The 21,432-nt window shown below is 26.2% G+C and overlaps 1 protein-coding gene across 2 annotated transcripts in view; it reads right to left on the minus strand.

Moving 5' to 3' along the window:
* Positions 1-21,432, minus strand: part of LOC135925679 (collagen alpha-1(IV) chain-like) — a 39,730-nt gene that overhangs the window by 13,454 nt on the left and 4,844 nt on the right. For both annotated transcript variants that reach the window (XM_065461114.1, XM_065461113.1), the window contains 3 exons: positions 11,629-11,998; positions 2,626-2,712; positions 2,237-2,391 (listed from right to left, as the gene is read on the minus strand). In XM_065461114.1, coding sequence (XP_065317186.1) covers positions 2,237-2,391; positions 2,626-2,712; positions 11,629-11,998 — 612 coding nt within the window. The remainder of the gene's footprint in view (positions 1-2,236; positions 2,392-2,625; positions 2,713-11,628; positions 11,999-21,432) is intronic.

The raw sequence follows: 21,432 nt of genomic DNA on the forward strand, positions 1-21,432 counted from the left end.
TTAAAATTATATATTACATTTTGAACTCACATAATCCTTTTAGCTTTCACCTAATCTGGTGGTAAGCTCCTTCAATCTCTCTCAACTTTATTACTCATAGTATCTATTTTTATATTTCTGATCGATTCCATTTGGATCTCCCACCGGAATATTGTTATAGAGGCCATTGTATCTTGGTTCACACTATCAATATCGACAGATATCCCAGTATTCCTCACACCAAAGCATCAATATCGACAGATATCCCACTGGGGTACACCGGGGTATTCTTATCGATTCCATTGTAAGCTTGATCTCCCACCGAAGTATCAATTTCGATGGATCTCCCACCGGAGTATCGTTATCAAGTCCATTGTAGCTTGGTTACATTGTGCTTGAACGGCCCCCGAGGTCACCATTATCCTAGCGCTGGCCAAGAGATCGTTATCATCCTTGAATGACCCACGAGTTCAGCTGGTCATCTTATTTGGTTTATTGGACAAGTATCCTAGCACCCGGCTGTCCAAGCCTGTCAGTGACCGGGGTAGCATTTCTCAGCTCAGAAAATCATCTTATCATATGTCTACACATCTGTCATCGAAGAAAAACCCGAAAACTTTTAGCTCCTTACCAGGATTGAACCTGGGACCTTCCGTTTACAAGCATACATCATACATTATTAGGCCACATGATTAAATACTAAGAATTGTTATATATTTGGAATCGAAAAACAAAAAAAGCTATTTTTTTAAAAAATAAGTAGCTCTTCTTCTTTAGTATCAAACCATTTTAAATTATCGTTAAATGTAAAAGTTAATTTATTTTCTTGTAAAAATAAGATAATACATATAAATTGTGAGAGATTATTATTTTATTACTTAAATACGTATCTATAATTCTTGTATAATTCGATCTAAAATCCCTACATATATAGACTCTTCAAAATAAATTCTTGTCATTTTCAAAATGGAATCCTTTCTTGAAGTTCTAAAAATTAAATCGACCTTAAAATTAATAATTTCTCTACAAAAACAAAGAAAGTTGTAACTAACAAGGAAAAACCAACCAAGCATTAAAAAAATAATAAAGTTGCCACTCTAACCTATGCTCTTCAATGTCTGCCTCGATTCAGCACCCTGTTGATGTTATATTATCTCAAAATTAGATGGAGTATAAATAATTATAAATAGAGCATTAATACTTTCAATGGAAGATAAATAAATTGAACCCGAAAATTTAGATTATAAAATATAAAATGTTATAAACCATGATAAAATAATTTGATATATTGTGAACTGCTTCAAACATTATTTAAAAAAAAATCTAAACAAAATTTTCAAAATCTTATATTATTCCTCTCCCCTCTTACATCTTTAACAAAAATTATAATGTAAATTTAATAGCTCATTTATCTGAACAAAATTGATATACCCCTTATACTACTTAGCTATACCAACCAACATTCCCCCCAATCTCTTATATTCACTATCAAAATTCAAATGCTTAAAAATAATTGATGCAAAATGAGAGGCATATATTAAAAACACATCGAAGCTAACGAGAATTGTAGAGACTTTTATATTAAACAAACGCGTGATTTAACAAACAAATATAAAAACCTGTAATTTTAAAGTTTAAAATATCAGATAATGAGATCTAATATAAAAAAATTTGTGAAATCTTTAGATATCGAGAATTTGAAAGCTGGGCCAAATGCCACCTAGTGGCAAAGGAATTATATTTTCAAATGTCCTATGCCAACAAATGGGTTCGAGACAAGGAAACATAACTACTAGGGGGAATGAAACAAAAAGATGTATGCAAATATCAACGAAGTCAGAGTTTACTTTTCTATGGTCTCAATATGCAGACATTGCAACTGCGATTTTAAAATTCATACGCCCCTTTCTTATAAGATCATGCTGAACATCGAAAGACACAATAAAATTAGAGAACTAATTATCCTAAATAAAAATTGGCATTTTTTTTCTATGAGAAGGGAGAGGTTAAAACGGTAAAAATTATTACTTTTAAAAGATGAAAACACCCTATTTAGCGATTAAACTCTGAATCAAAAGAACCATATGACTTTTAAGATATAAACAATACCAATGAACCAAAGCGCCAAACTTGAAAAATATTATTTTAAATTTGGAGAGTATATTATGTCAAATCAGTAAAGTTATCATAGGCAAAAAATATTACTTTAAGATCTTTTTGAAATTATTTTTAAGAGAAGATGTTTGAAATCTCTTACCCTAGGTCCAGGTTTCCCTGGAATACCATCTAGACCGACTTGCCCTACTTCTCCGGGCTTTCCGGGAGGCCCGCGTTGGCCTTGTTCGCCAGGCGTTCCTTCTTTTCCGGAGTCCCCTGGTGGACCTGAGGGGGCAGGCCTACATGGGCATGTTTCTGTATTTTTAGTTTAATATTTTATTGGAAATTATAAATAAATTTTTATTTCCTTTTCATTTTCTTTGTAATTTAAACTCATTTGATAAATCCAAGATTGAGTCTTACAAATTTCATTTATTTTTTTCCTACGTTTTTCATAAAATAGTATTAAAATAAAACCATTTAGATTTTTTCAAAATTAATATAAACGTAATTGAAAGGAATAAAGATAAAAAAATATATAGTATATACCATCTGAATCGCCTCCCAAAGAAACAACATCGCCATTATCGTTTCTAGGTACTTCGCCAAAGCCATTATCAGATTGTCCCGTTCCACCTAATAAAGAATGAAATAAATTATTAAAATATTTTACTATGAATATATTGTGTTTAAAAAAGTTAATTAGGACTGGCCTGTCTAGATAAACAAGTTTTAAATATTATGAATAATTTCCATGCCTTTTTATATCTTAAAAAGTACTATATTTCATTAGATATCTACAACTATATATTAATGGGTCCCATCATAATTTTTTAATATATTAGCATTTTTTAAAATTTTCCTTTTTGTTAAAGTGTTTATTTTTCTCAACAAGCCCCAACTGTGGGTTTGTCAAACCACCGTATGGGGCTTTAAAAACCATTGAATTTTCTGCTTTATTTAAGATTGATATATGTCGTATAGGGTTTCGAAATTTGTGGGGATTCGGAATCTCTCAATTTTAAATCATTTACTAAGGGCGATTTTTGGATTTTAAAAATCTGATTTTACAGGAATTGCATTCCAGCATGTGTAGAGTATTTACTCTATAATTTCAGCCAATTTCAGCGATAGACATTTTAGTATTTTTTAATTTATATGAAAAATCCATATAAAAATTAATATAAATTAGAAGTAGTTCTAAGGTTCATAGCAAAATTGTTTGAAATTTACAGTTTAGGTACTCTACCCTGCTAGAATACATTTCCGGTTAAATCGAACTTTAAAATTTTTTAAATTGCTCTCGGTAAAGGATTTAAAATCAAGATATTCCGAATCCCAATACTACATATATAATAATTTAAATATTCTATTGTTTAAATTATAATTATGCAATAAAATTTAGCTAAAATATATTTAAAAATTAAAACATAATTTTTATAATATAAAAATTTTGAACATTTAAGATGATTAATTCTGCATTTTTTTTTAATATCTTATGAAATTAAAATAAGTAACCAACAAAAATAATCGAAGATTGAATATAAATTTAAGATTATATTTTATAATGATGCAATAATTTTAATGGTTCACTTGTTTAGGGAATCCCTAGTAATGCTAGCTTTACTAATCAGGATTAAAATAGTATCTAGACACCATAAATGTTTGTAAAACTTATTCAAAATTAATGAGGGTTTAAACTTTGCTCTAAATGTTAAATTGTATACTGCTGTTATTTTGTAAATTTAAGTATAAAAAATATAGTGATTAATAATTTGTATCTATATATATTTTCCAATGTTAATACTAAAATGTTTATTCACAATAAAATAGAAATTTAAAATAATTATTAAATAAAAATAAAGTTATCTGTCTACTCTCTAGTGGGGTCTAATACATGTCACTCATAAAATACTTATATAAAACTACTAAACCAAAATGAATAAATTTAGTATCAGGCGTGTAACCGAGGGGGAGGGGAAGGGGAAATCCCACCCCCATCGCAAATTTGACTGTTTTCATAAATATCATTTTAAGCTAATAAAAATTTTACACCCCCCCCCCCCCACCCCCCCCTCCCAATCAAAATTTTACAAATATTTGAATATCATTTTCAACATAAAACTTATTTTTTATAAATAAATTTTTTAAAATTTCCTTTCCTTGTTAGTACATTAACATTATTCATAAATATTAATAAAATGGAAAAAATTTTAGTCAAAGAGATTGAAATCAAACGGTAATTTATTTTATTATTATATATAATTATTTTATTAAATTTAAAATTATTAGTGAGTTAGAATTAATTTTTAATAATATTTTAATTATTAATAAATATCTATTTTTAATATTTTTCATTTTTACTACCATTTTGTAGAATAGAAGAAATAGAAATACAAAAGTTAAATAAGGCTGAGCATGAAAAAAAGTAATGTGTCGTCAGAAGCCATATCATATTGATCAATCAGAGTTTATCATTGCTGCTAGTTGCATCAATAAATTATTTATAGCTCACTACTTTGTAGAAATTTACAAAAACCAAATTTAGATTTGGTTCAGGTTATTGATTTGGCGGAAAATATATATGAACAGGTAGATACAATAGGAATGAATGTAGATGAATGTTTTCATAATATTTATCTAGAGGTTGAATCGAAGGCTAAATTTTATGATATAACACTAATTAAACCTTGTCTAGCACCTAGGCAATTATTGAGATGTAATATAAATATTGGCAGATGAATGTTTTCATAATATTTATCTAGAGGTTGAATCGAAGGCTAAATTTTATGATATAACACTAATTAAACCTTGTCTAGCACCTAGGCAATTATTGAGATGTAATATAAATATTGGCTCAACTGAAGAATATTATAAAATATCCATTTTCATCTCATTCTTAAATACTTTTTTATCGCAAATAAAAGTAGGTTTTTAGATAAAAAACAAGTCTTTAGCAATCTTCAAGTTTTATTACCTAAAGATCCTTTTTCGTTTTCTAATGCCACTATTGGTAAAATTAAATATTTAGCAAAATTTTATTCCTATGATATAGATACTGAAATTAATTTAATTAGTGAATTCGAATTGTGGTATAAATATTTACTACGTTGAGCTATTTTACCTGAGCATGCTATTGATGCGCTCAATCGGTGTAAAGAAACCTTGGTTCAATTTCCTAATATTTTGAAGTTGTTTTATATTCTTGCATGTTTGCATATTACAACATGTACAAATAAAAGGACTTTTCCAACTTGAGAAGGTTGAAAACATATTTACGAAGTACTACTTCCGAATTTCAGCTAAATGGGTTAGCTCTCTTAAATATCCACAGAGATTTGATTCCAACGACAAACGAAATTCTTGATGAATGGGCAACATTCCCACGTAAATTAAAAATCACATTATAATTTAGTATATAATAATTTTTTTTGTATAATATTGTATTTGATAAGAAGTTAAAAAAAACTTGTTTTTTAAATTATTTTTTAGTCAATATTTTATACACACTACTTTTAGTATTTTCAATAAAAAAATTATATTCTACTTATATTATATGAGAATTTAAGCTGAGGCTAATTTTTAAAGAAAATTTTACAAAAAAAATTTCAACTTTACATTTAAAAAAACTTTATTAAATATAATATACCTAACTTAAAATAATAAAAAATAGGCTTGTAATATCCATAAGCACGAATTAGTAAATAAAAGTTAAAAATAGAAATATAATTATCATTAAATTATAAATGATTTAATAGAATAGCTAGGTAAGGGGGGTTTGGGGACGAAGCCCCAAAAATCCCCCTCCCCCTATAAGAAAATTCTAGATACGCCACTGTTTGGTATATATCTTACATTCAAATATCGTAATCAGTCAATACGCATAATACCTTAGTCAATATGTGTAATATCTTATGTTGAAAATTTTTATAATAGGTACTCTGCATATGCTGGAATACATTTCTGTCAAAAGCAGATTATTCAAATTTAAAGATCGCGCTCAATGAATAATTTATTGGAAGCGATTTTTAAGGAAGAATCTGATTTTACTAAAAATGTTTTCCTGTATGTGTAGAATACCTATCCTATAAATTTCAGAAATTTTGAGTCATTTTTAATTCTTCTATTGACAATACAAGAATTGATTAAAATATTATTATATAAATTTTAAGCAGTATGCGATTGAAAAATATCATGTAACACTTTCTAATTTCAAGCTGGTGATGATAATGTGGTGGATTACCCAATATAATAAAAAAAACAGATCCACTTCAAGGTGGTCACTTTATCCACCAACTACTAGGGCTGGGAACCAATATTAAAAACCCAAGATAAACGAAATATTGGTATTGGGCAGCCGCGTACGCAGGAATTTGGTCTGAGGGGGGGGGGGGTGGTGATAATAAATTTTTTGAAGAAATATTATTGTTTTTTAAAGAAATATTATTGTTTTTTAAAAATAAAGCATAAATTTATTAGAACTAATAACTATTTCTAATACACAATTTTAAATTAATGTAAATTATAAAAAAATTATATGTATAAATCGTCATATAAAAAACTATAAAATAAATGTGAATTAAAAAATATTAAACGGATATAACTGGCGGTATAGAAAAACTATAAAATAATGTGAATATAGCCACTATATGAATCACTTAAATGACCCAAAATAGAAATTTGAATTTTTTGAGCCTTTAAAATTTATATATATAAAAAATTTAAATGTTGGAAATATAAATTAATACACAAAAAGTTTATAAGGAATAATTGAATTTTGTATGTTATATATTTACATGTAAAATCCAATCTTCGTTGGGATTAAGCTAATTTTTTAATTATCTCATCATTTCTTGTCGTCATATGCCTATGAATATTCAAAAGATCCAAACCTTTCAATCTACTTTCAGAAGTTGTACTTCTTGGTATGTTTTTCAGAATGCAAGCCCGGCCCCCGAGCCGGACCGTATTTTAATTCTTTAAATATACCCGGGTCTGACGCGAATTTTTTTTTAAAAAAAACCCGGGCAGGGTCTGAAATTTTTTTAAAAAAAAACCCGGGCAGGGCCTGAAATTATCTTTAAAAAAATCGGGGCAGGGCCTGAAATTTTTTTAAAAAAAATATCCGGGCCGGGTTGTATATTTTAAAACAGTTTATATTTAAAATCGTTATTTAGCTATAAAAATCAAAAAAAAAATTTATTTAAAAAAAATCCGGGCCGGGCCTGAAAATTTTATTCTAAAAAAGTCGGGGCGGGCCTGAAAATTTTTTAAAATAAACCCGAACCGAGCCGTAAAAAATTTTTAAAAAAAATACAAATGGTACCTCTGCAGGGCTCTGTTATTCTTCTTAAAAAAGAGAATGTTCTCTCATTAGTTTACTAATGGGAAGTGTTGCTAATATATATAAACCCTTTTAATATTGGTAATATAATCTAAAATGTGTTTGAAATGCAAAGCATCCGTAGAATTTTTGGGACTATATCAACCATAGTTAATTTTATAAACATAGTTATTCAGCTAATAAGGCATCATAGGATATTTTAACATCTTCATGATAAAAATCTAACAAATATTTTTTTTCTATCACCATCTGAAAAATTTGGTAAGGCTTTTGTGGAAGTAATATCTACAGATTGATAAGTGCTGCATGATGAATTAAAAACCATTCATTTATTTGGGTTATAAATATATTTAAGAGAGGGGACATTTGTTTTATAATACTCTTCTACTGATCCCATTTTGTTTTAACGATGAGCTTGCTTAGCTACAAGTCGAGGGAGACAAATATTAAACACGTATAGCTCTGCTTTTGACTCAACAATAACATATAAAATATGAAATTCTTCATCAACATTAGCCCTAATTTCCTTGAAATAAAATGCTCTCCGCTATTCTCATCTTATTAATCAAGTCAATGTCATGTTTTTGAAAAGTATTACATATAGTTGTATATTTAAATAATACATTCTAATGAGAAAAAAAATTTGGAATAAGCATTGAATCCAATAATTTTCTTGCTTCTGAGGAAATATTTCTTTTAGGCCATTGTGATATTTCAGTAAAGCAGATAATCGGCTCTTCTAACTCCATAAAAGCTATTACTACTTTATGGCCAAAACTCTATCTCTTTGGACAAGCTTGCAATTTCTCTCTCCCTGTTAAACAAGGAGTTTCAGAAATAATTATTATTTGACTAGAAATTTGAAAATGGTAGATAAATATTACGCCACTAAAAATTTGAAAATAATAAGTAAATATCATGCCGGAAAACTTGAAATCGAAATTAATTGATAAAATAACTTAGTAGATAAATAAATGTAATAAAATATTTAATATGAGATAGGTAGGAATAAATATTAATAAATATAAATCAATATAAACAATAATATTTTTGAAAAATATATCCGGCATCTGCATTTTTTGGCTTTGGGGGAGGGATTTGCCCTCCCCCCCCCCCGCGTACGCGCCTGGTATAGTGGATCTAAAATATTGGTATTGATATAAATAATATTTCCTATTTCTTGTATTGGTAATGCTATTGGTATTGGTTTATATTGGTACTGGTTTATATTGGTATTGGTTTATATTGGTATTGGTTTATATTGGTATTGGTTTATATTGGTATTGGTTTATATTGGTATTGGTTTATATTGGTATTGGTTTATATTGGTATTGGTTTATATTGGTATTGGTTTATATTGGTATTGGTTTATATTGGTATTGGTTTATATTGGTATTGGTTTATATTGGTATTGGTTTATATTGGTATTGGTTTATATTGGTATTGGTTTATATTGGTATTGGTTTATATTGGTATTGGTTTATATTGGTATTGGTTTATATTGGTATTGGTTTATATTGGTATTGGTTTATATTGGTATTGGTTTATATTGGTATTGGATTGGTTTATATTAGTATTGGTTTATATTGGTTCATATTGGTATTGGTTTATATTGGTATTGGTTTATATTGGTATTGGTTTAAATACAAATTACTAATTAAAAGAATAGTAATTTAAAAAACCCGTAATTTCTAGTTTTAAATAAATATGGGGAAAAAAATCATGAAGCATTATCATAAAAACAGGGCTAAGAACCAACTTCTAAAATTTTAATGAATCCAAATTCTTTTTTTAAAATAGGAATTTATTAGGTGATGAGAATAAAAATTTTTTTGATTTAATCATAAATTTTTTGTATCAACAAACCTAACCAAACCAATTAAATAATAAACGTATTGATTTAGAAACTTTTTATTTAGCACAATAGAGAAAAATGAGTATACTTAAATATAGCATAACATATTTATATAAAATACAGTGCAGATTATTGATATAAATTTAATATAAGGGAAAATTTTATATCTTTAAGAAAAAATCTGCATTGCGCATCCAACATTTTAGGCATAGGCAAGCTTGAATAGTATGTTCACCTAGTGAACAACGTTAATCCGTTATAACAAACTATCTTTCTGAAAGCGCCATTTCAGAACTAGCTGAGGTAGCTGGATTTTCGATAATATTGGCTCTCTATATTGATTTAATTTCCATCAGTCTATTGGATTTGTATTATTAGAAATGATAACATCATCCACAGATTTGCTTATTTCTAAGCTATAATTGTTATGACTATTTTTAACTTGATATATTTTATCATAAAAGGACAATTTTTGGATTTATTTTCTGTTTCATGTATATGATCAGCTGAATTGAAATTATTTATTTTATAAATATTATATTCTTCGGTTAGGTTTTCAATGAGAGTGACTATAATATTATCCTAATAGGTGACTTGATATTTTAAACCGTGGGTCAATCATTGTTGTAATATACAGGTATTTATTAAAATTAAAGTATTTATCAAGTTTTGCTAAGGCAGCTAAAGAGGCCTTCATTAAAATAGTATTAGGAATATTATTGTAGCTCTCAATATGTTGAAAAATGCTGTAGAAATGGTGGTTGAAACTGATGGAATGTTTGCACAAGAGGCCATCTCTGTAGTGAAATTAAATGGTTCCAGAAATTCTCGATATATTTTTATATTATTCCAGCCTAAGGCACTTATATAATTTTCTTCATTGGTATATTGCAATCCTTGATATATGTTGTCATAGGGTTTGAGCAATATTGTCCTTTCAAGTATTTGGTATGTTGAATTCCAACGTGTTGGTATATCCAAAATTTAGTGAGGAAATTTTAAGGTTGGATATTTTGTAAGGAATATTTTTTTTGAATTTATTAAATTCAGATATAGAAATTATAAAAATTTTCTTATTTTTTTTAAAAGTTTTATTTAAGGGTTCCAAAGCGGGGAAAAAGCATTTGCACACATTATTTAAATAATTATTATCTTTTTGATTTCAAATTTGTAGAAATGCTAAATTATTACTTGCATTGTCTAATGTAACACGAAAAAAATCAATTTCAAATTTTACTTTTAATACAGGATTAAATATATTATAAATATTAATAGAATTATATGTTCATTTAAAAGGAATGAAATAAAATAAATGATTATTTAATTTAAAATCATTAAATATAATGAATTTTTATGCCCATAGGGTATTTTATTTGGAGAGGACCATATGTCCATTGTTAAGGAAAATTTAGATGTAATGTTAAAAAGTACAGATTTCAGATTATTAAAAGAGCTATGATAATTTTAATAATTCTATTTTTAGTGTTTTTCTAAAAACTAATGTTAGTGAAGGGTTGCTACTAAATTTTTAAAAGTGATATGCTCAATCTTTAAAAAGGCTAAGTTATTTTGAATAAAAAAGTCTATAATTAAATGATAAATTAGTTTTATTATTTATATTATTAACTAAAAATGATTTTATTGTGTTCATTTTTTTACTGCCAATTTTATTTGTTTATTGACATTTTCTATATAATGATGAGTGGATGGATTTAAAATATGTCCATAACCCTGAGGTTCCAAAATTGGGAAGAGATATTTTATTGCATTTATTACAAATAGCCTTCTTTTTATTATCGCAACTCGTATAAAATTCCCAGATTTTTGCTGTATTTCGTTTATTAGATATTGATGATTGTTCTTGTTCATTATCGTTATTAGTATCATCAGCTTTATCTATATTTACTACTATTTGGTCTTCATTCATTATAATATCCTAAATGAATAGATAAAAATTGATATCATGTAAAAAATATGCTTCCATAATAAAAATAAACTACAATTATAAATAACACAAATATTGATAACATAGTACAGAAAAGTTAGTATTTACACATAGGATGTAATAAGTTTAGGCAATTTAAAGAAGGTTAAAAATTATACCACGATATAATCATCCACGATAAAACCAAATAATTATATGTAATTATCTATTTTTTTTTCAAATATTGGTATTGGTATTGGTTAATATTGTATTTAAACAATATATCAAACCAATATATACAGGTAATTGGCAACCAATACAAAATTTAATTATATATTGGTTTATATTGATATTGATATTGTAAACCAAAAATATATGGGCATTGGTCTCACCCCCACCTACCACTAGAGAAAAATTAATTATATTTACCAGAACGAGGGAAGGGCCCCTGTCTACCTCCATCTCTTACGCCTTTGATTTCATCCCGGAACGAGCCAAAATCATTGTATAGTTGTCTTTTTGTTCGTTTGACCAATTTCTTAATTTTTTCATCCTGAGAAGTCATATTATTGTCATTATTATTATCATTTATTCGTTTATTTTTATTTTGATAATTCGCTTTGTAGTATTGAAATACATTTGGGAGATTCTCATCTGGGACTTGCATTAATCCTATACTGTTTGCTGTAGAAGAGTTACTGAGTAACTCATGATATTTTTCTAATTGTTGATTAGAGTTAATGGCATCAATTCCCTGTTGATTATCTATTCTTTCCTTAGATAGTTTGTCATATCTATTCTAGAAAAAATATGAATAAGGTTAAGGAATCTATAGCTTGTTTTATAATATAAGCTTATCTTTTAAAATCTAATTTTTGTCATTTTTTAACTTAATAAAACCCAAAAAGTATGCTTGTTGTAATATGGTAAAGCTGAAAATAATAGAACATATGGAGATGAAAATATTGCTATATGTTTGATGATATATATTAGGGTTAAGAACCTAAAAATATAACTATCAACAACTATAAATATACCCTTCAATATTCTGTAAAAAAAGTAAAGGCTCTGCTGGTTTGATAAACCATTGTGTCAAACCGATATATATCTATTCCTATTAATTATTTTAATTTATTTTTTTTTTCTCGCTTTATACATATATTTTCTTTAAAAAATATATTTATTGGTTTAAAAAAAAATTGAAAATAACTTATGGGGCCAATGTTCTCATCTCATACTCTGGGCACGTCGGTCAAACAATAGGAGTAGTTGTTCCCAGAGTAATGAGTTTTTATTAAATATTTTTTAAAAAAATATTGTTATTAAACCAAAGGATAATTTACTCATAACATTATATATACACAATAATTAAGTAAATTAAATTCAAAATTATTTAAGCTATGTGTAATAGGCCTTCTTTCAAGGATAAAAATTAAATTTAATTTGTATTATAATAAATATTTTAGATTGATAAATATTCATTTAACACTAGTTGTATTTATTTTAATTAAAATATTATAAATATACAATAATTGATAGGACTAACGTAAGAACAATTTATAAATGCAATTTAAAATCATAAACTCATGTTTATAATTCTGAAATATTGTTAGATTATAAAAAATATGGTTAAACTTTTGATATCTATTTATTGGGATTTTTAAAGCTTTATTTATAAATTTAAACTATGAAGTTTGCAATTATATTTTGTTACTATTGGCATTATGCTAGAACAATTTTCAAAAATTAAAATGTACCCAACGGGCTCCGATCTTTCCTACCTTTTTAAATCTTTATATAATAAGTGAAAAAAATAATTAACTAAATATATCGATATATTTCAAAATGTATATTTTTATTCTTCAAAATAAAGTAGAATAATTTTTTCCTAGCATAAATAAGGTTAAAAAACTGTGTATAAATGCACCCATGTCTCAAAACCCTCAGAGGCCTGAAAAAATCAAAATTTCAAGCCTGGGTCGCATTTTAATAAAATTGACTTGGCTGAGCCAATATTTTTAATTTTTGTTATTTTGAATAATTTAGACTGTAATTTGTAAATTTTTTTAAAGGGAAATACAAAATATGAGCAATAAATGAATGTTAAACTCCATTATATGATTTTCAAAATTTTACAAACCGATTAATTAATTTTTAAAAAAAATTAAATCGATTCTTACAAAAAAAATATTATAAAATCCGACCCTGATTTGTATTTTTTTAATTTTTAACCCAGCTCAGATTTTTAAATTTCCAGTTTAATGCCAGCTCCGGACTTTGGATTAATCCGGTAGGTCTATATATATATTAAAAACTAGGAAACTATAAAAAATAAACAAAATTAGAAATTGGAATATCATATTCTAAGGTAAATTTAATAGAACTAAGATTTTCAATAATATAAATTAATTGTTTTTATTACCAATTTTAAAGATTCGTGGAAAATAATTCCATGGAAAAAAAATCCCAGAGAGAAATTAATAAAATCCCCAAAGAAAAAATTTATGGGAAAAATTTCTTCAAAAATAATTTTTTCCCTGAAAACAAAATCCATGATTTATTTGGATTCTAAAAAGTATTCTAAAATTTAAGAAAGGAAAAAAATTATCAGGAAAATATTTCCTCGTAAAAGAAATCCCCAAATAATTTTTACTTTAAATTAACAAAAACAATTAAAAAACAATTAACTTATCTTTTAAAATATAAACTAATCCCAAATCGTATCCATGTAACAATAACCCTATCCAGGTGATTTGTGTACTCTCCCCCTATAATATTATACCTAATGCTCTCATAAGGGTTACTTCCTGATCTCATTGTCATAGCATTATTTAAGACCCTTCCCCCACTTTCCGAATTATTCTCTTGTTTTTTTGATTTCCATCTTACTTCCTCCTTAAAAGAAAAACTGATATAAGATGGCTTAATTTGCAGAAAAACTTTAATGTCTTTGGCTAAGGTGATTTATCTATTAATCAGCTCTGATTTTTTATTCTAAACAATAGTTTATTATGCAAGAATATTTGGTTGATATACCCGTAACCATAAGTTACCTGGTATACCTAGTTTTGAGGAAATTAATCCAAAATATTATTTTGAATCCGATACTATATTCTCAATACTATAAACTAACCATAAACCACATCTCTCTAATCGTAACCTAGCCCTACTCCCGCGCCTAATTTCCATAAAATTTTTCAAAAACTGTTATTATAAACTGTCAACCTTTAACTATAAGTTATCTTCCAGACTTTATTCCATCTTAGTTTCGGTTTTTGAAATTAATCAAAGTTTAATTAAAGTTATTTAAATTTTTATGATGATATTTGTACATTTTCTATAGTATAAATATAATATTGAAATTTATCGATTATTTTATTTTTATTTTTAAGTTCTAAAGTTCTAAAAAGTTTGTTATAAATTTATTTGACAAAGGTAACAAGGATATATATATTTACTGTAATATCTCAAAAATAAAAATTTATTGATTGAATAATTTCCATATGAAACTAATATTTTTTTTCCGTTCAATCGTTTCTTTATTTGAGTAGATATAACTAATATAATATATTGTAAAAAAGGAAAAACATATACTATATTTTTCTAAAACCAAATTGATAAAGGTGATAAATATAAAAATATAATTTTGGAAGACAAAAGGATGATAATCTATTTTAAAAAAAGATGTCTAAAAAAAATAGTATAAAGAAACTAGGGAGGAGAAGGGAGGAAAGAAAGTATATGGAGGCCTGATTATTATTCGATGGAAAACATAAAATTTAGGTAGTTAGAACAAATAATCGCGTTATATATATTTCAGCAAAATTTTTTCTAATATTTACTTATTGAATATTAGAGTTTTTTTTCTACAATCATTTCGATTAAAAATTACCTAATTTTTTAAAGTTTTTACTTGGAAGTATCTTTTGACAATTCCATTGATTTTCAACAAACTTTGAACTATGGTTTTTTTCCTATTTTATTGAGAATTTCATATGGGAGAATACCAATCTTTAAAATTTGGTAAATTTTTACTTAGGAAATTTTTTCCTGGGAATTGTTTTCCACTTATACCTTTTAGAATCTAAGAAAATGGGCATCGTTTTTCCAGGGAAATTTTTTTCTTGGGAATTTATTTTGGAGGGGAATTTTTTGGAGATCTATTTTCTGGGAATTTTTTTCTCCCACGATTTAATTTACTGCCATTTGCGAATTAATTTTTGCACATATAATTCTTAGGAAAAGACTTGTCTGTTCGGATATCTCCGGCGCTATTTAATCGTTAAAGAAAACAAATGATTTTGATTATTACAAATGATTAAATGGTGGCTGAACAATTTTTTCTAAATATTATATATACAAAAATAATAATTCGACCAATTATTAACCTTTATTTAGAAACATAAAAAAATTTCTAGAAACATACCTCAAAAACCACTTTTAAAATACGTTCTGTCAGGAAATGGTATACGGGAAATATTTTTTCCGTGGAATTTTTTAACGAAAACTTTTTTTGGTAAAATTTATTTTCGGATAATTATTTTCAGAAATTTTTGCACGTTTATGTTTCGGGAAATTATTTCCCGCTTACCAATTTCAAAACGCTTGGAATGGCATACACACCCCTAGATTTAAAAATTAAAAAACTTTATCCTTATAAAAAAAAATTTGAATTTGTTATAAAATTATTTAATCCGAATTATACAAACTATGCAGTATCTTATTTTCTCCATGATTTATTTTATAAATTTAAATTTCGTAATTCATAGCAAATTTAAGGAAGACCTAACTTTAGTAAGTGAGCAAAAAAATTTGTTGTTTTTGCTGTTATTTTTTAGGAAACAGACTAAAGATTTCACCATTTTAAAAAATTTTCCTAATATTAAAGAGTTATTTATGAAATACAACAGTACCTTCCAATGCACCGTTTGAATATTTATTCAGCCTGGCTAAAAAATTTTTCACTTATGGGATGGGATGCCTCCTTTATATTAATGAATAGTAAAAAATATGCTTCGAAAATCTATCGATAATTTTTATTGACATCGAATATATTTGAGAAAAATATATTTATATCGGTTCGATAAACCTTTTTAGAATGCATCGCTTTTCGATACATTAAAAGTTTCTTTAACAAGTCTGCTAAATAATACAAATGTCATCAATATTAATTATCTTTATATTTTAATATAATAAGATTTTATATTTTTAAAATTTCCATAACTAAATGATTTAAAATTCAGAGATTCGGAACCATGGATTCCATATCATAATATGAAAATTAATGCATATTTATTATGTAATGATTAAATAATAATTTTTTCAGCACAAATTAAATTCCATTTTTATAATTTTGATAAATTTTAATAATTAAAAAAAATATAAACCAGGACCGAATCCGAAGTTCCAAAAACTGCTTCGGTTTGGGTTCATAAGGAGCTTATGGAAAGGTTCAAGTTTAAAAAAATGCACTCTAAACCAGTTTCACTGGGTTTGGTTTGAAGCCTAAAGAAAATGTAAAATAATAAATATGAGAACAGAATATCCCGTCCTTAAATATAATAAATGCTAATACAATTTTGTTAATCTTATTGGACGTAAAATATTTGGAAAATAAAATACAAATCAGTTAATATAAGCCCAAATCCGATTTTCCCAAATAAATAAAATAAACAAAATAAACGAAAGTTGCAAAGCTGATTATTTAATGCATCATATTCCCTTTTATATTTTATAGGTTCTTGCAATATAGTGAAAAGATGATTTCAATATTTTGTGAAAAATTTTTTTTACTAATCTATTAACACAATTTTTGTTATAATGAGAAAAAAAAGAGGGAAAAGAAAATTAAATTGATTTGAGGAATTATGTTAAAATATTTTGATAATTATCTATAAGAAAATTTTAAAATACAATTTTATAATACCTGTAATCTGGGTTAAAACAATTGTATTTTTTTTTCTATTTTATTTCCTCATTAAGTGAAAAATTGATTTATTAGTTTAGTTTTCTATGATTATTAATAAAAGTGGAATATTGAATTCATTTAAAATAAAAATATTGAAAAATCATCATATCGAAATCTTTTTTTAATAATTAATCGGTTAGTTAATGTTATAATTTTAAATAATATAATTAATTTGCTTTAACTCGACACATACTAATTTTTAAAAAAATTTTGTTTTTATCCCTATAATTTTTTTTTGTTCTAATCATCATTGCCCACCCACTAGATTTTCTCGCACGCAAAAAAATATATAGTATGTTTTTAACCAAATGGTATATTCAAATATCTTAGGGCTATTTGATCAGCATTGAATACATTCTAAATACAAAATCATGCTATCTTATTATCAGTTACTATTCAAGAAGTGACTATTGACCAAAGTTAAGCAGTTGGAGGTACTTGCATCTAAGGCACAAGATCCTTTTGAATCTCGTACTTTGTATCTTTATGATATTTTTATAAGATACTCTATCTTTAAAAGAATCCATCTTGTATCCTTGTCATTTCCTTGAAAAGAGATTACCGATGCTTTTCAAATTATGCTTAAAAATGTAATATTCACTTAACATTTATTTTCGTAAATTCTTGCGTTCATATTCGTTTTTTTTCTCTTTGCTATCTTCATATTATAAAATTAGTATTCATTATCATTTTATATTTTGACTTATCAAATCTATTAGTGTTAGGATTACTTGTCCATATTTATATTAATCATTATATTAAAATAATCAGCATCTTATTTTATAGGGTGAAAAAAATGTATTTATTTATATTTCAAGCTCAAACATTTTGGATAATTATATTTATATAAATGACCTATCGTGACAATATTTTATTATAGCCGTCGAAATAAGTGTGTTTGTTAGTGTTATGGAGAAGTTTAATCATTTGAAAACGATTTTAACAGAGTTTGATGTCATTTATGGAATTTATCATAGCTCGATGAAATAATCAACTTAGATTTTTTTAAAAAAATTTTATTTAATTTCAATTCAAAAATCAAAATATTAAAAAAGGCATAAAATGTATTATATATTAAAAATATAATGGATATACACCCATATATAAAAATAACATTTGATCGGCATACTCCTATTTCAATTTTTTGTAAAAAATCGAAGCTTTCAACAGCTACCCCAATATTGCGATAAATTTTCATATCTAATATTTTTTTAAATTCAACCCCAACCTTGGTGTTAATCAACGGGGATTGAAAAAAAATATTTTATTAGTGTTATTTATTATTCGATGCTGCGAATATGTCTATACATGAGTATTCCCAATAGACGGGCAACTAAATTGCCAAGGGATGGCGTTTATTGTCTTCTAGGTACATCTTTTAGCTTCGAGAGTGTGTTTGTCCGCTTATTATAGTCTGCCGAATTATGTTATTTACAATTTTGGGTCTAATTGGCCTACCTTTGGAGTATTTAATATGGAAAGGGTAGGTCTATTTGATGCAAGCAAAGTGGTATACATTGAAAAGATAACTATGGGGAAATTGGTTTAGAGTTTGATAACTATTTGCAGTTCTTGGAGATAACTTTCACTTCATAGCCTTTTTTTACAAATTCCAGGCTGTTTATTATCAAAAATTACTGCTTTGCTAGTATATATTCAATAAAACGGGCTATCAATGGTAGTCCGAGTTTTTTTTACAAGTAATCAGACAGAAGGGCAAGGAAAATTGAGTAAATATAAATAACAAGCTATCAAATTCTTGTCTAGTAGAGGGTCATTATATTGCGCAATAACTGGGTTCATCTTAGAACTTAGAACACGCCAGTCTTGATGATATAAAGGAAGAAAATGAAAGTAATAAAGCACTATTTAGAAATAGTGTACAAAATAATATGCCTCGATGTCAAAAAATACTCATTAATGGTGTAAAAATATTTTGAGTAAGTGTAATTAAATAATATGCTATAAATTTGTTGCTTTTATAGAATAACACGTGTGCATCCTGAGGTGCCTCTAGCATTTGACTAAATCTTCTCCTAAATAAGCATTAGGACAAGAGTCGGATTACAACAATTCACAGTTCAATGTTTCTGATATTAATAAACTTTGTATCGAAGAGAATATACCATCAAAAACCATTTTAAATATATTTCATCATCAGTATAAAAAGAAATTTTACCCAATTTCGACAAATTCTAAGTTGGTGGAGAAAATTGAAAAGGCCGCAATTTGCAGCCAACATATAAAACCTCCTTTTCCAGTCCACCCAATGAAAGAAAAAAATGAGTTGCTCATAAAAAAGTAATCTATCATACTAAAAAATATTTTGGAAGAATATGACAAACACTTAAGATCTATACTAGAAACTTTACAAGCTTCGGAGTAGTGTTGTTAAACGGCTAACCCAATATCTTAGTCATAACTATCACGCAAACCTATAGATTTTGCATAATGAAGGCAGAAAGATTTGGACATCTCTTAACGATATCTTGAAGATTACGCAATATATTTTGTAAAATATTGGGCTAGCCGTTTTTAAAAATCGAGCCGATAATAACAATACTCCGGGGACAGATACACTTAACAATTATATTAGTATAATTTGTATATTTAAATTTCATAATATTATAAAAATAAATTATACTAGGGCTTTCGTTTTTATATTATAATATTTAAAATTAATTTTAATTTTTAGAGTTTAATATAATAAATTTGAAATAAAATCGATTATTTCAAACTTGAATAATTTTTTCTGCAGTGTCATTTAAAACATTAAATCAATTTTAAAAGAAGTCAAAACATTTTATTTATTTTAAAAAATATATTAAAAATAACTTATAAATTTATTTATATAAATAAAAACTATATAAAACAAAATTAAAAAGAATACATAAATAAGAATAAGAAGGCCATCATTTAACTCCTAGGAAACTTAGGTAGTTGCCACTGAACACAGTTATTTGGGCCAATAGTAAAATTTCAAAAGAGCTTTCACGATCCCTATTGACCGAAATTTTATTTACCATCTTAAAAGAATTGAAGCTTAGGGAAGGATCATTAGTAGAGATAATTAGATTAATGTTGAGGTCATAAGAGAACTGGAAGGGTAGAATACTAAATGAGATGGTTTTATTTACAGGGAATATTAGTAAGACTTTTTGATTTTTTGCCATCAGACAGAGATAGGTTAACAGACTCAAAATGATTTGGGTAGTTAGCCAAAACCAATTTATTTGAAATTATTTTAATTTCCATGAATAAATATAGTCTACCTGTTCTAAAAATTTATCACAATTATGCAAGCAAGTATTATATAAATGTTAATTCTTATCCTTAAATACTCTAAATAGTCATATTTTCTTTTTAAATAAAAATAAAATTACGAACTTTTAGGCCAAAAGATTTTTTTTCTTGGTTTTTTTACTCATAGGTTTTTCCCCCTAAAGTTTATTTACCCTGAGATTTATTATCTAAAATTTAATTCCAAAGTTGTTTTCCTGCATAGTCCTTGAGATTTTTTTTGCACAGTGTTTTTGGTCGAGTTTTTTTTTTGAGAGAATTTTTTTTCGGGATTTAAATTAGGTATAATGTACCTAAGAACACATATTTTGTCCAAAAAAAAGTATGTGAAATGACCTAAAAAAAGTGAAATAAAATTATAAATATTTTTCGATTCAAAATTTATTTTGCAAAGTTCATCACATTTAAAAATAAAATTTTTTAAATAAATTTTTATAATTATTAATTATTAAATATAATATTTATATAATATTAAATGTGTAATATTTTTATAATTATTAAATATGTTATATTTGTATAATTATTAAATATGTAATATTTTTATAATTATTAAATATGTTATATTTTATATTTATTCTAAGCTGGATGATAACGACTTGTTTTATTAGTGAAAAAATGAATTTCTAAGATTTCAACAACTAAATCTGATAACCAGGACAAAAAAAAGGTGGGTGGGTGGGGTGGGGGGGGGTGAAAAAGAGAGGATTATAATGATAGTCATAAGTTACTTGGTTGTGCTAATTAGTTTGTTTCTAGATTAAATATATAAAGTATAACAGTATCAACATTTTAATTATAATAGAACTTTTAAAAAAATGATGATAACACGAAAGAGAAACTCCTAACATATTATACATGGGAATTATCGCAATAATAATAATTAAATTAATCCTAAACTTAGATCTGGATCTAAAATTTTATGATTTTAGGTCAGAATGTATATTCAGCTAAAGCCAATATACTTA

This window comes from Gordionus sp. m RMFG-2023, chromosome 3 (genome assembly GCF_954871325.1).
Source record: "Gordionus sp. m RMFG-2023 chromosome 3, tfGorSpeb1-WG-v2, whole genome shotgun sequence".
NCBI lineage: Eukaryota > Metazoa > Nematomorpha > Gordioida > Chordodea > Parachordodidae > Gordionus > Gordionus sp. m RMFG-2023.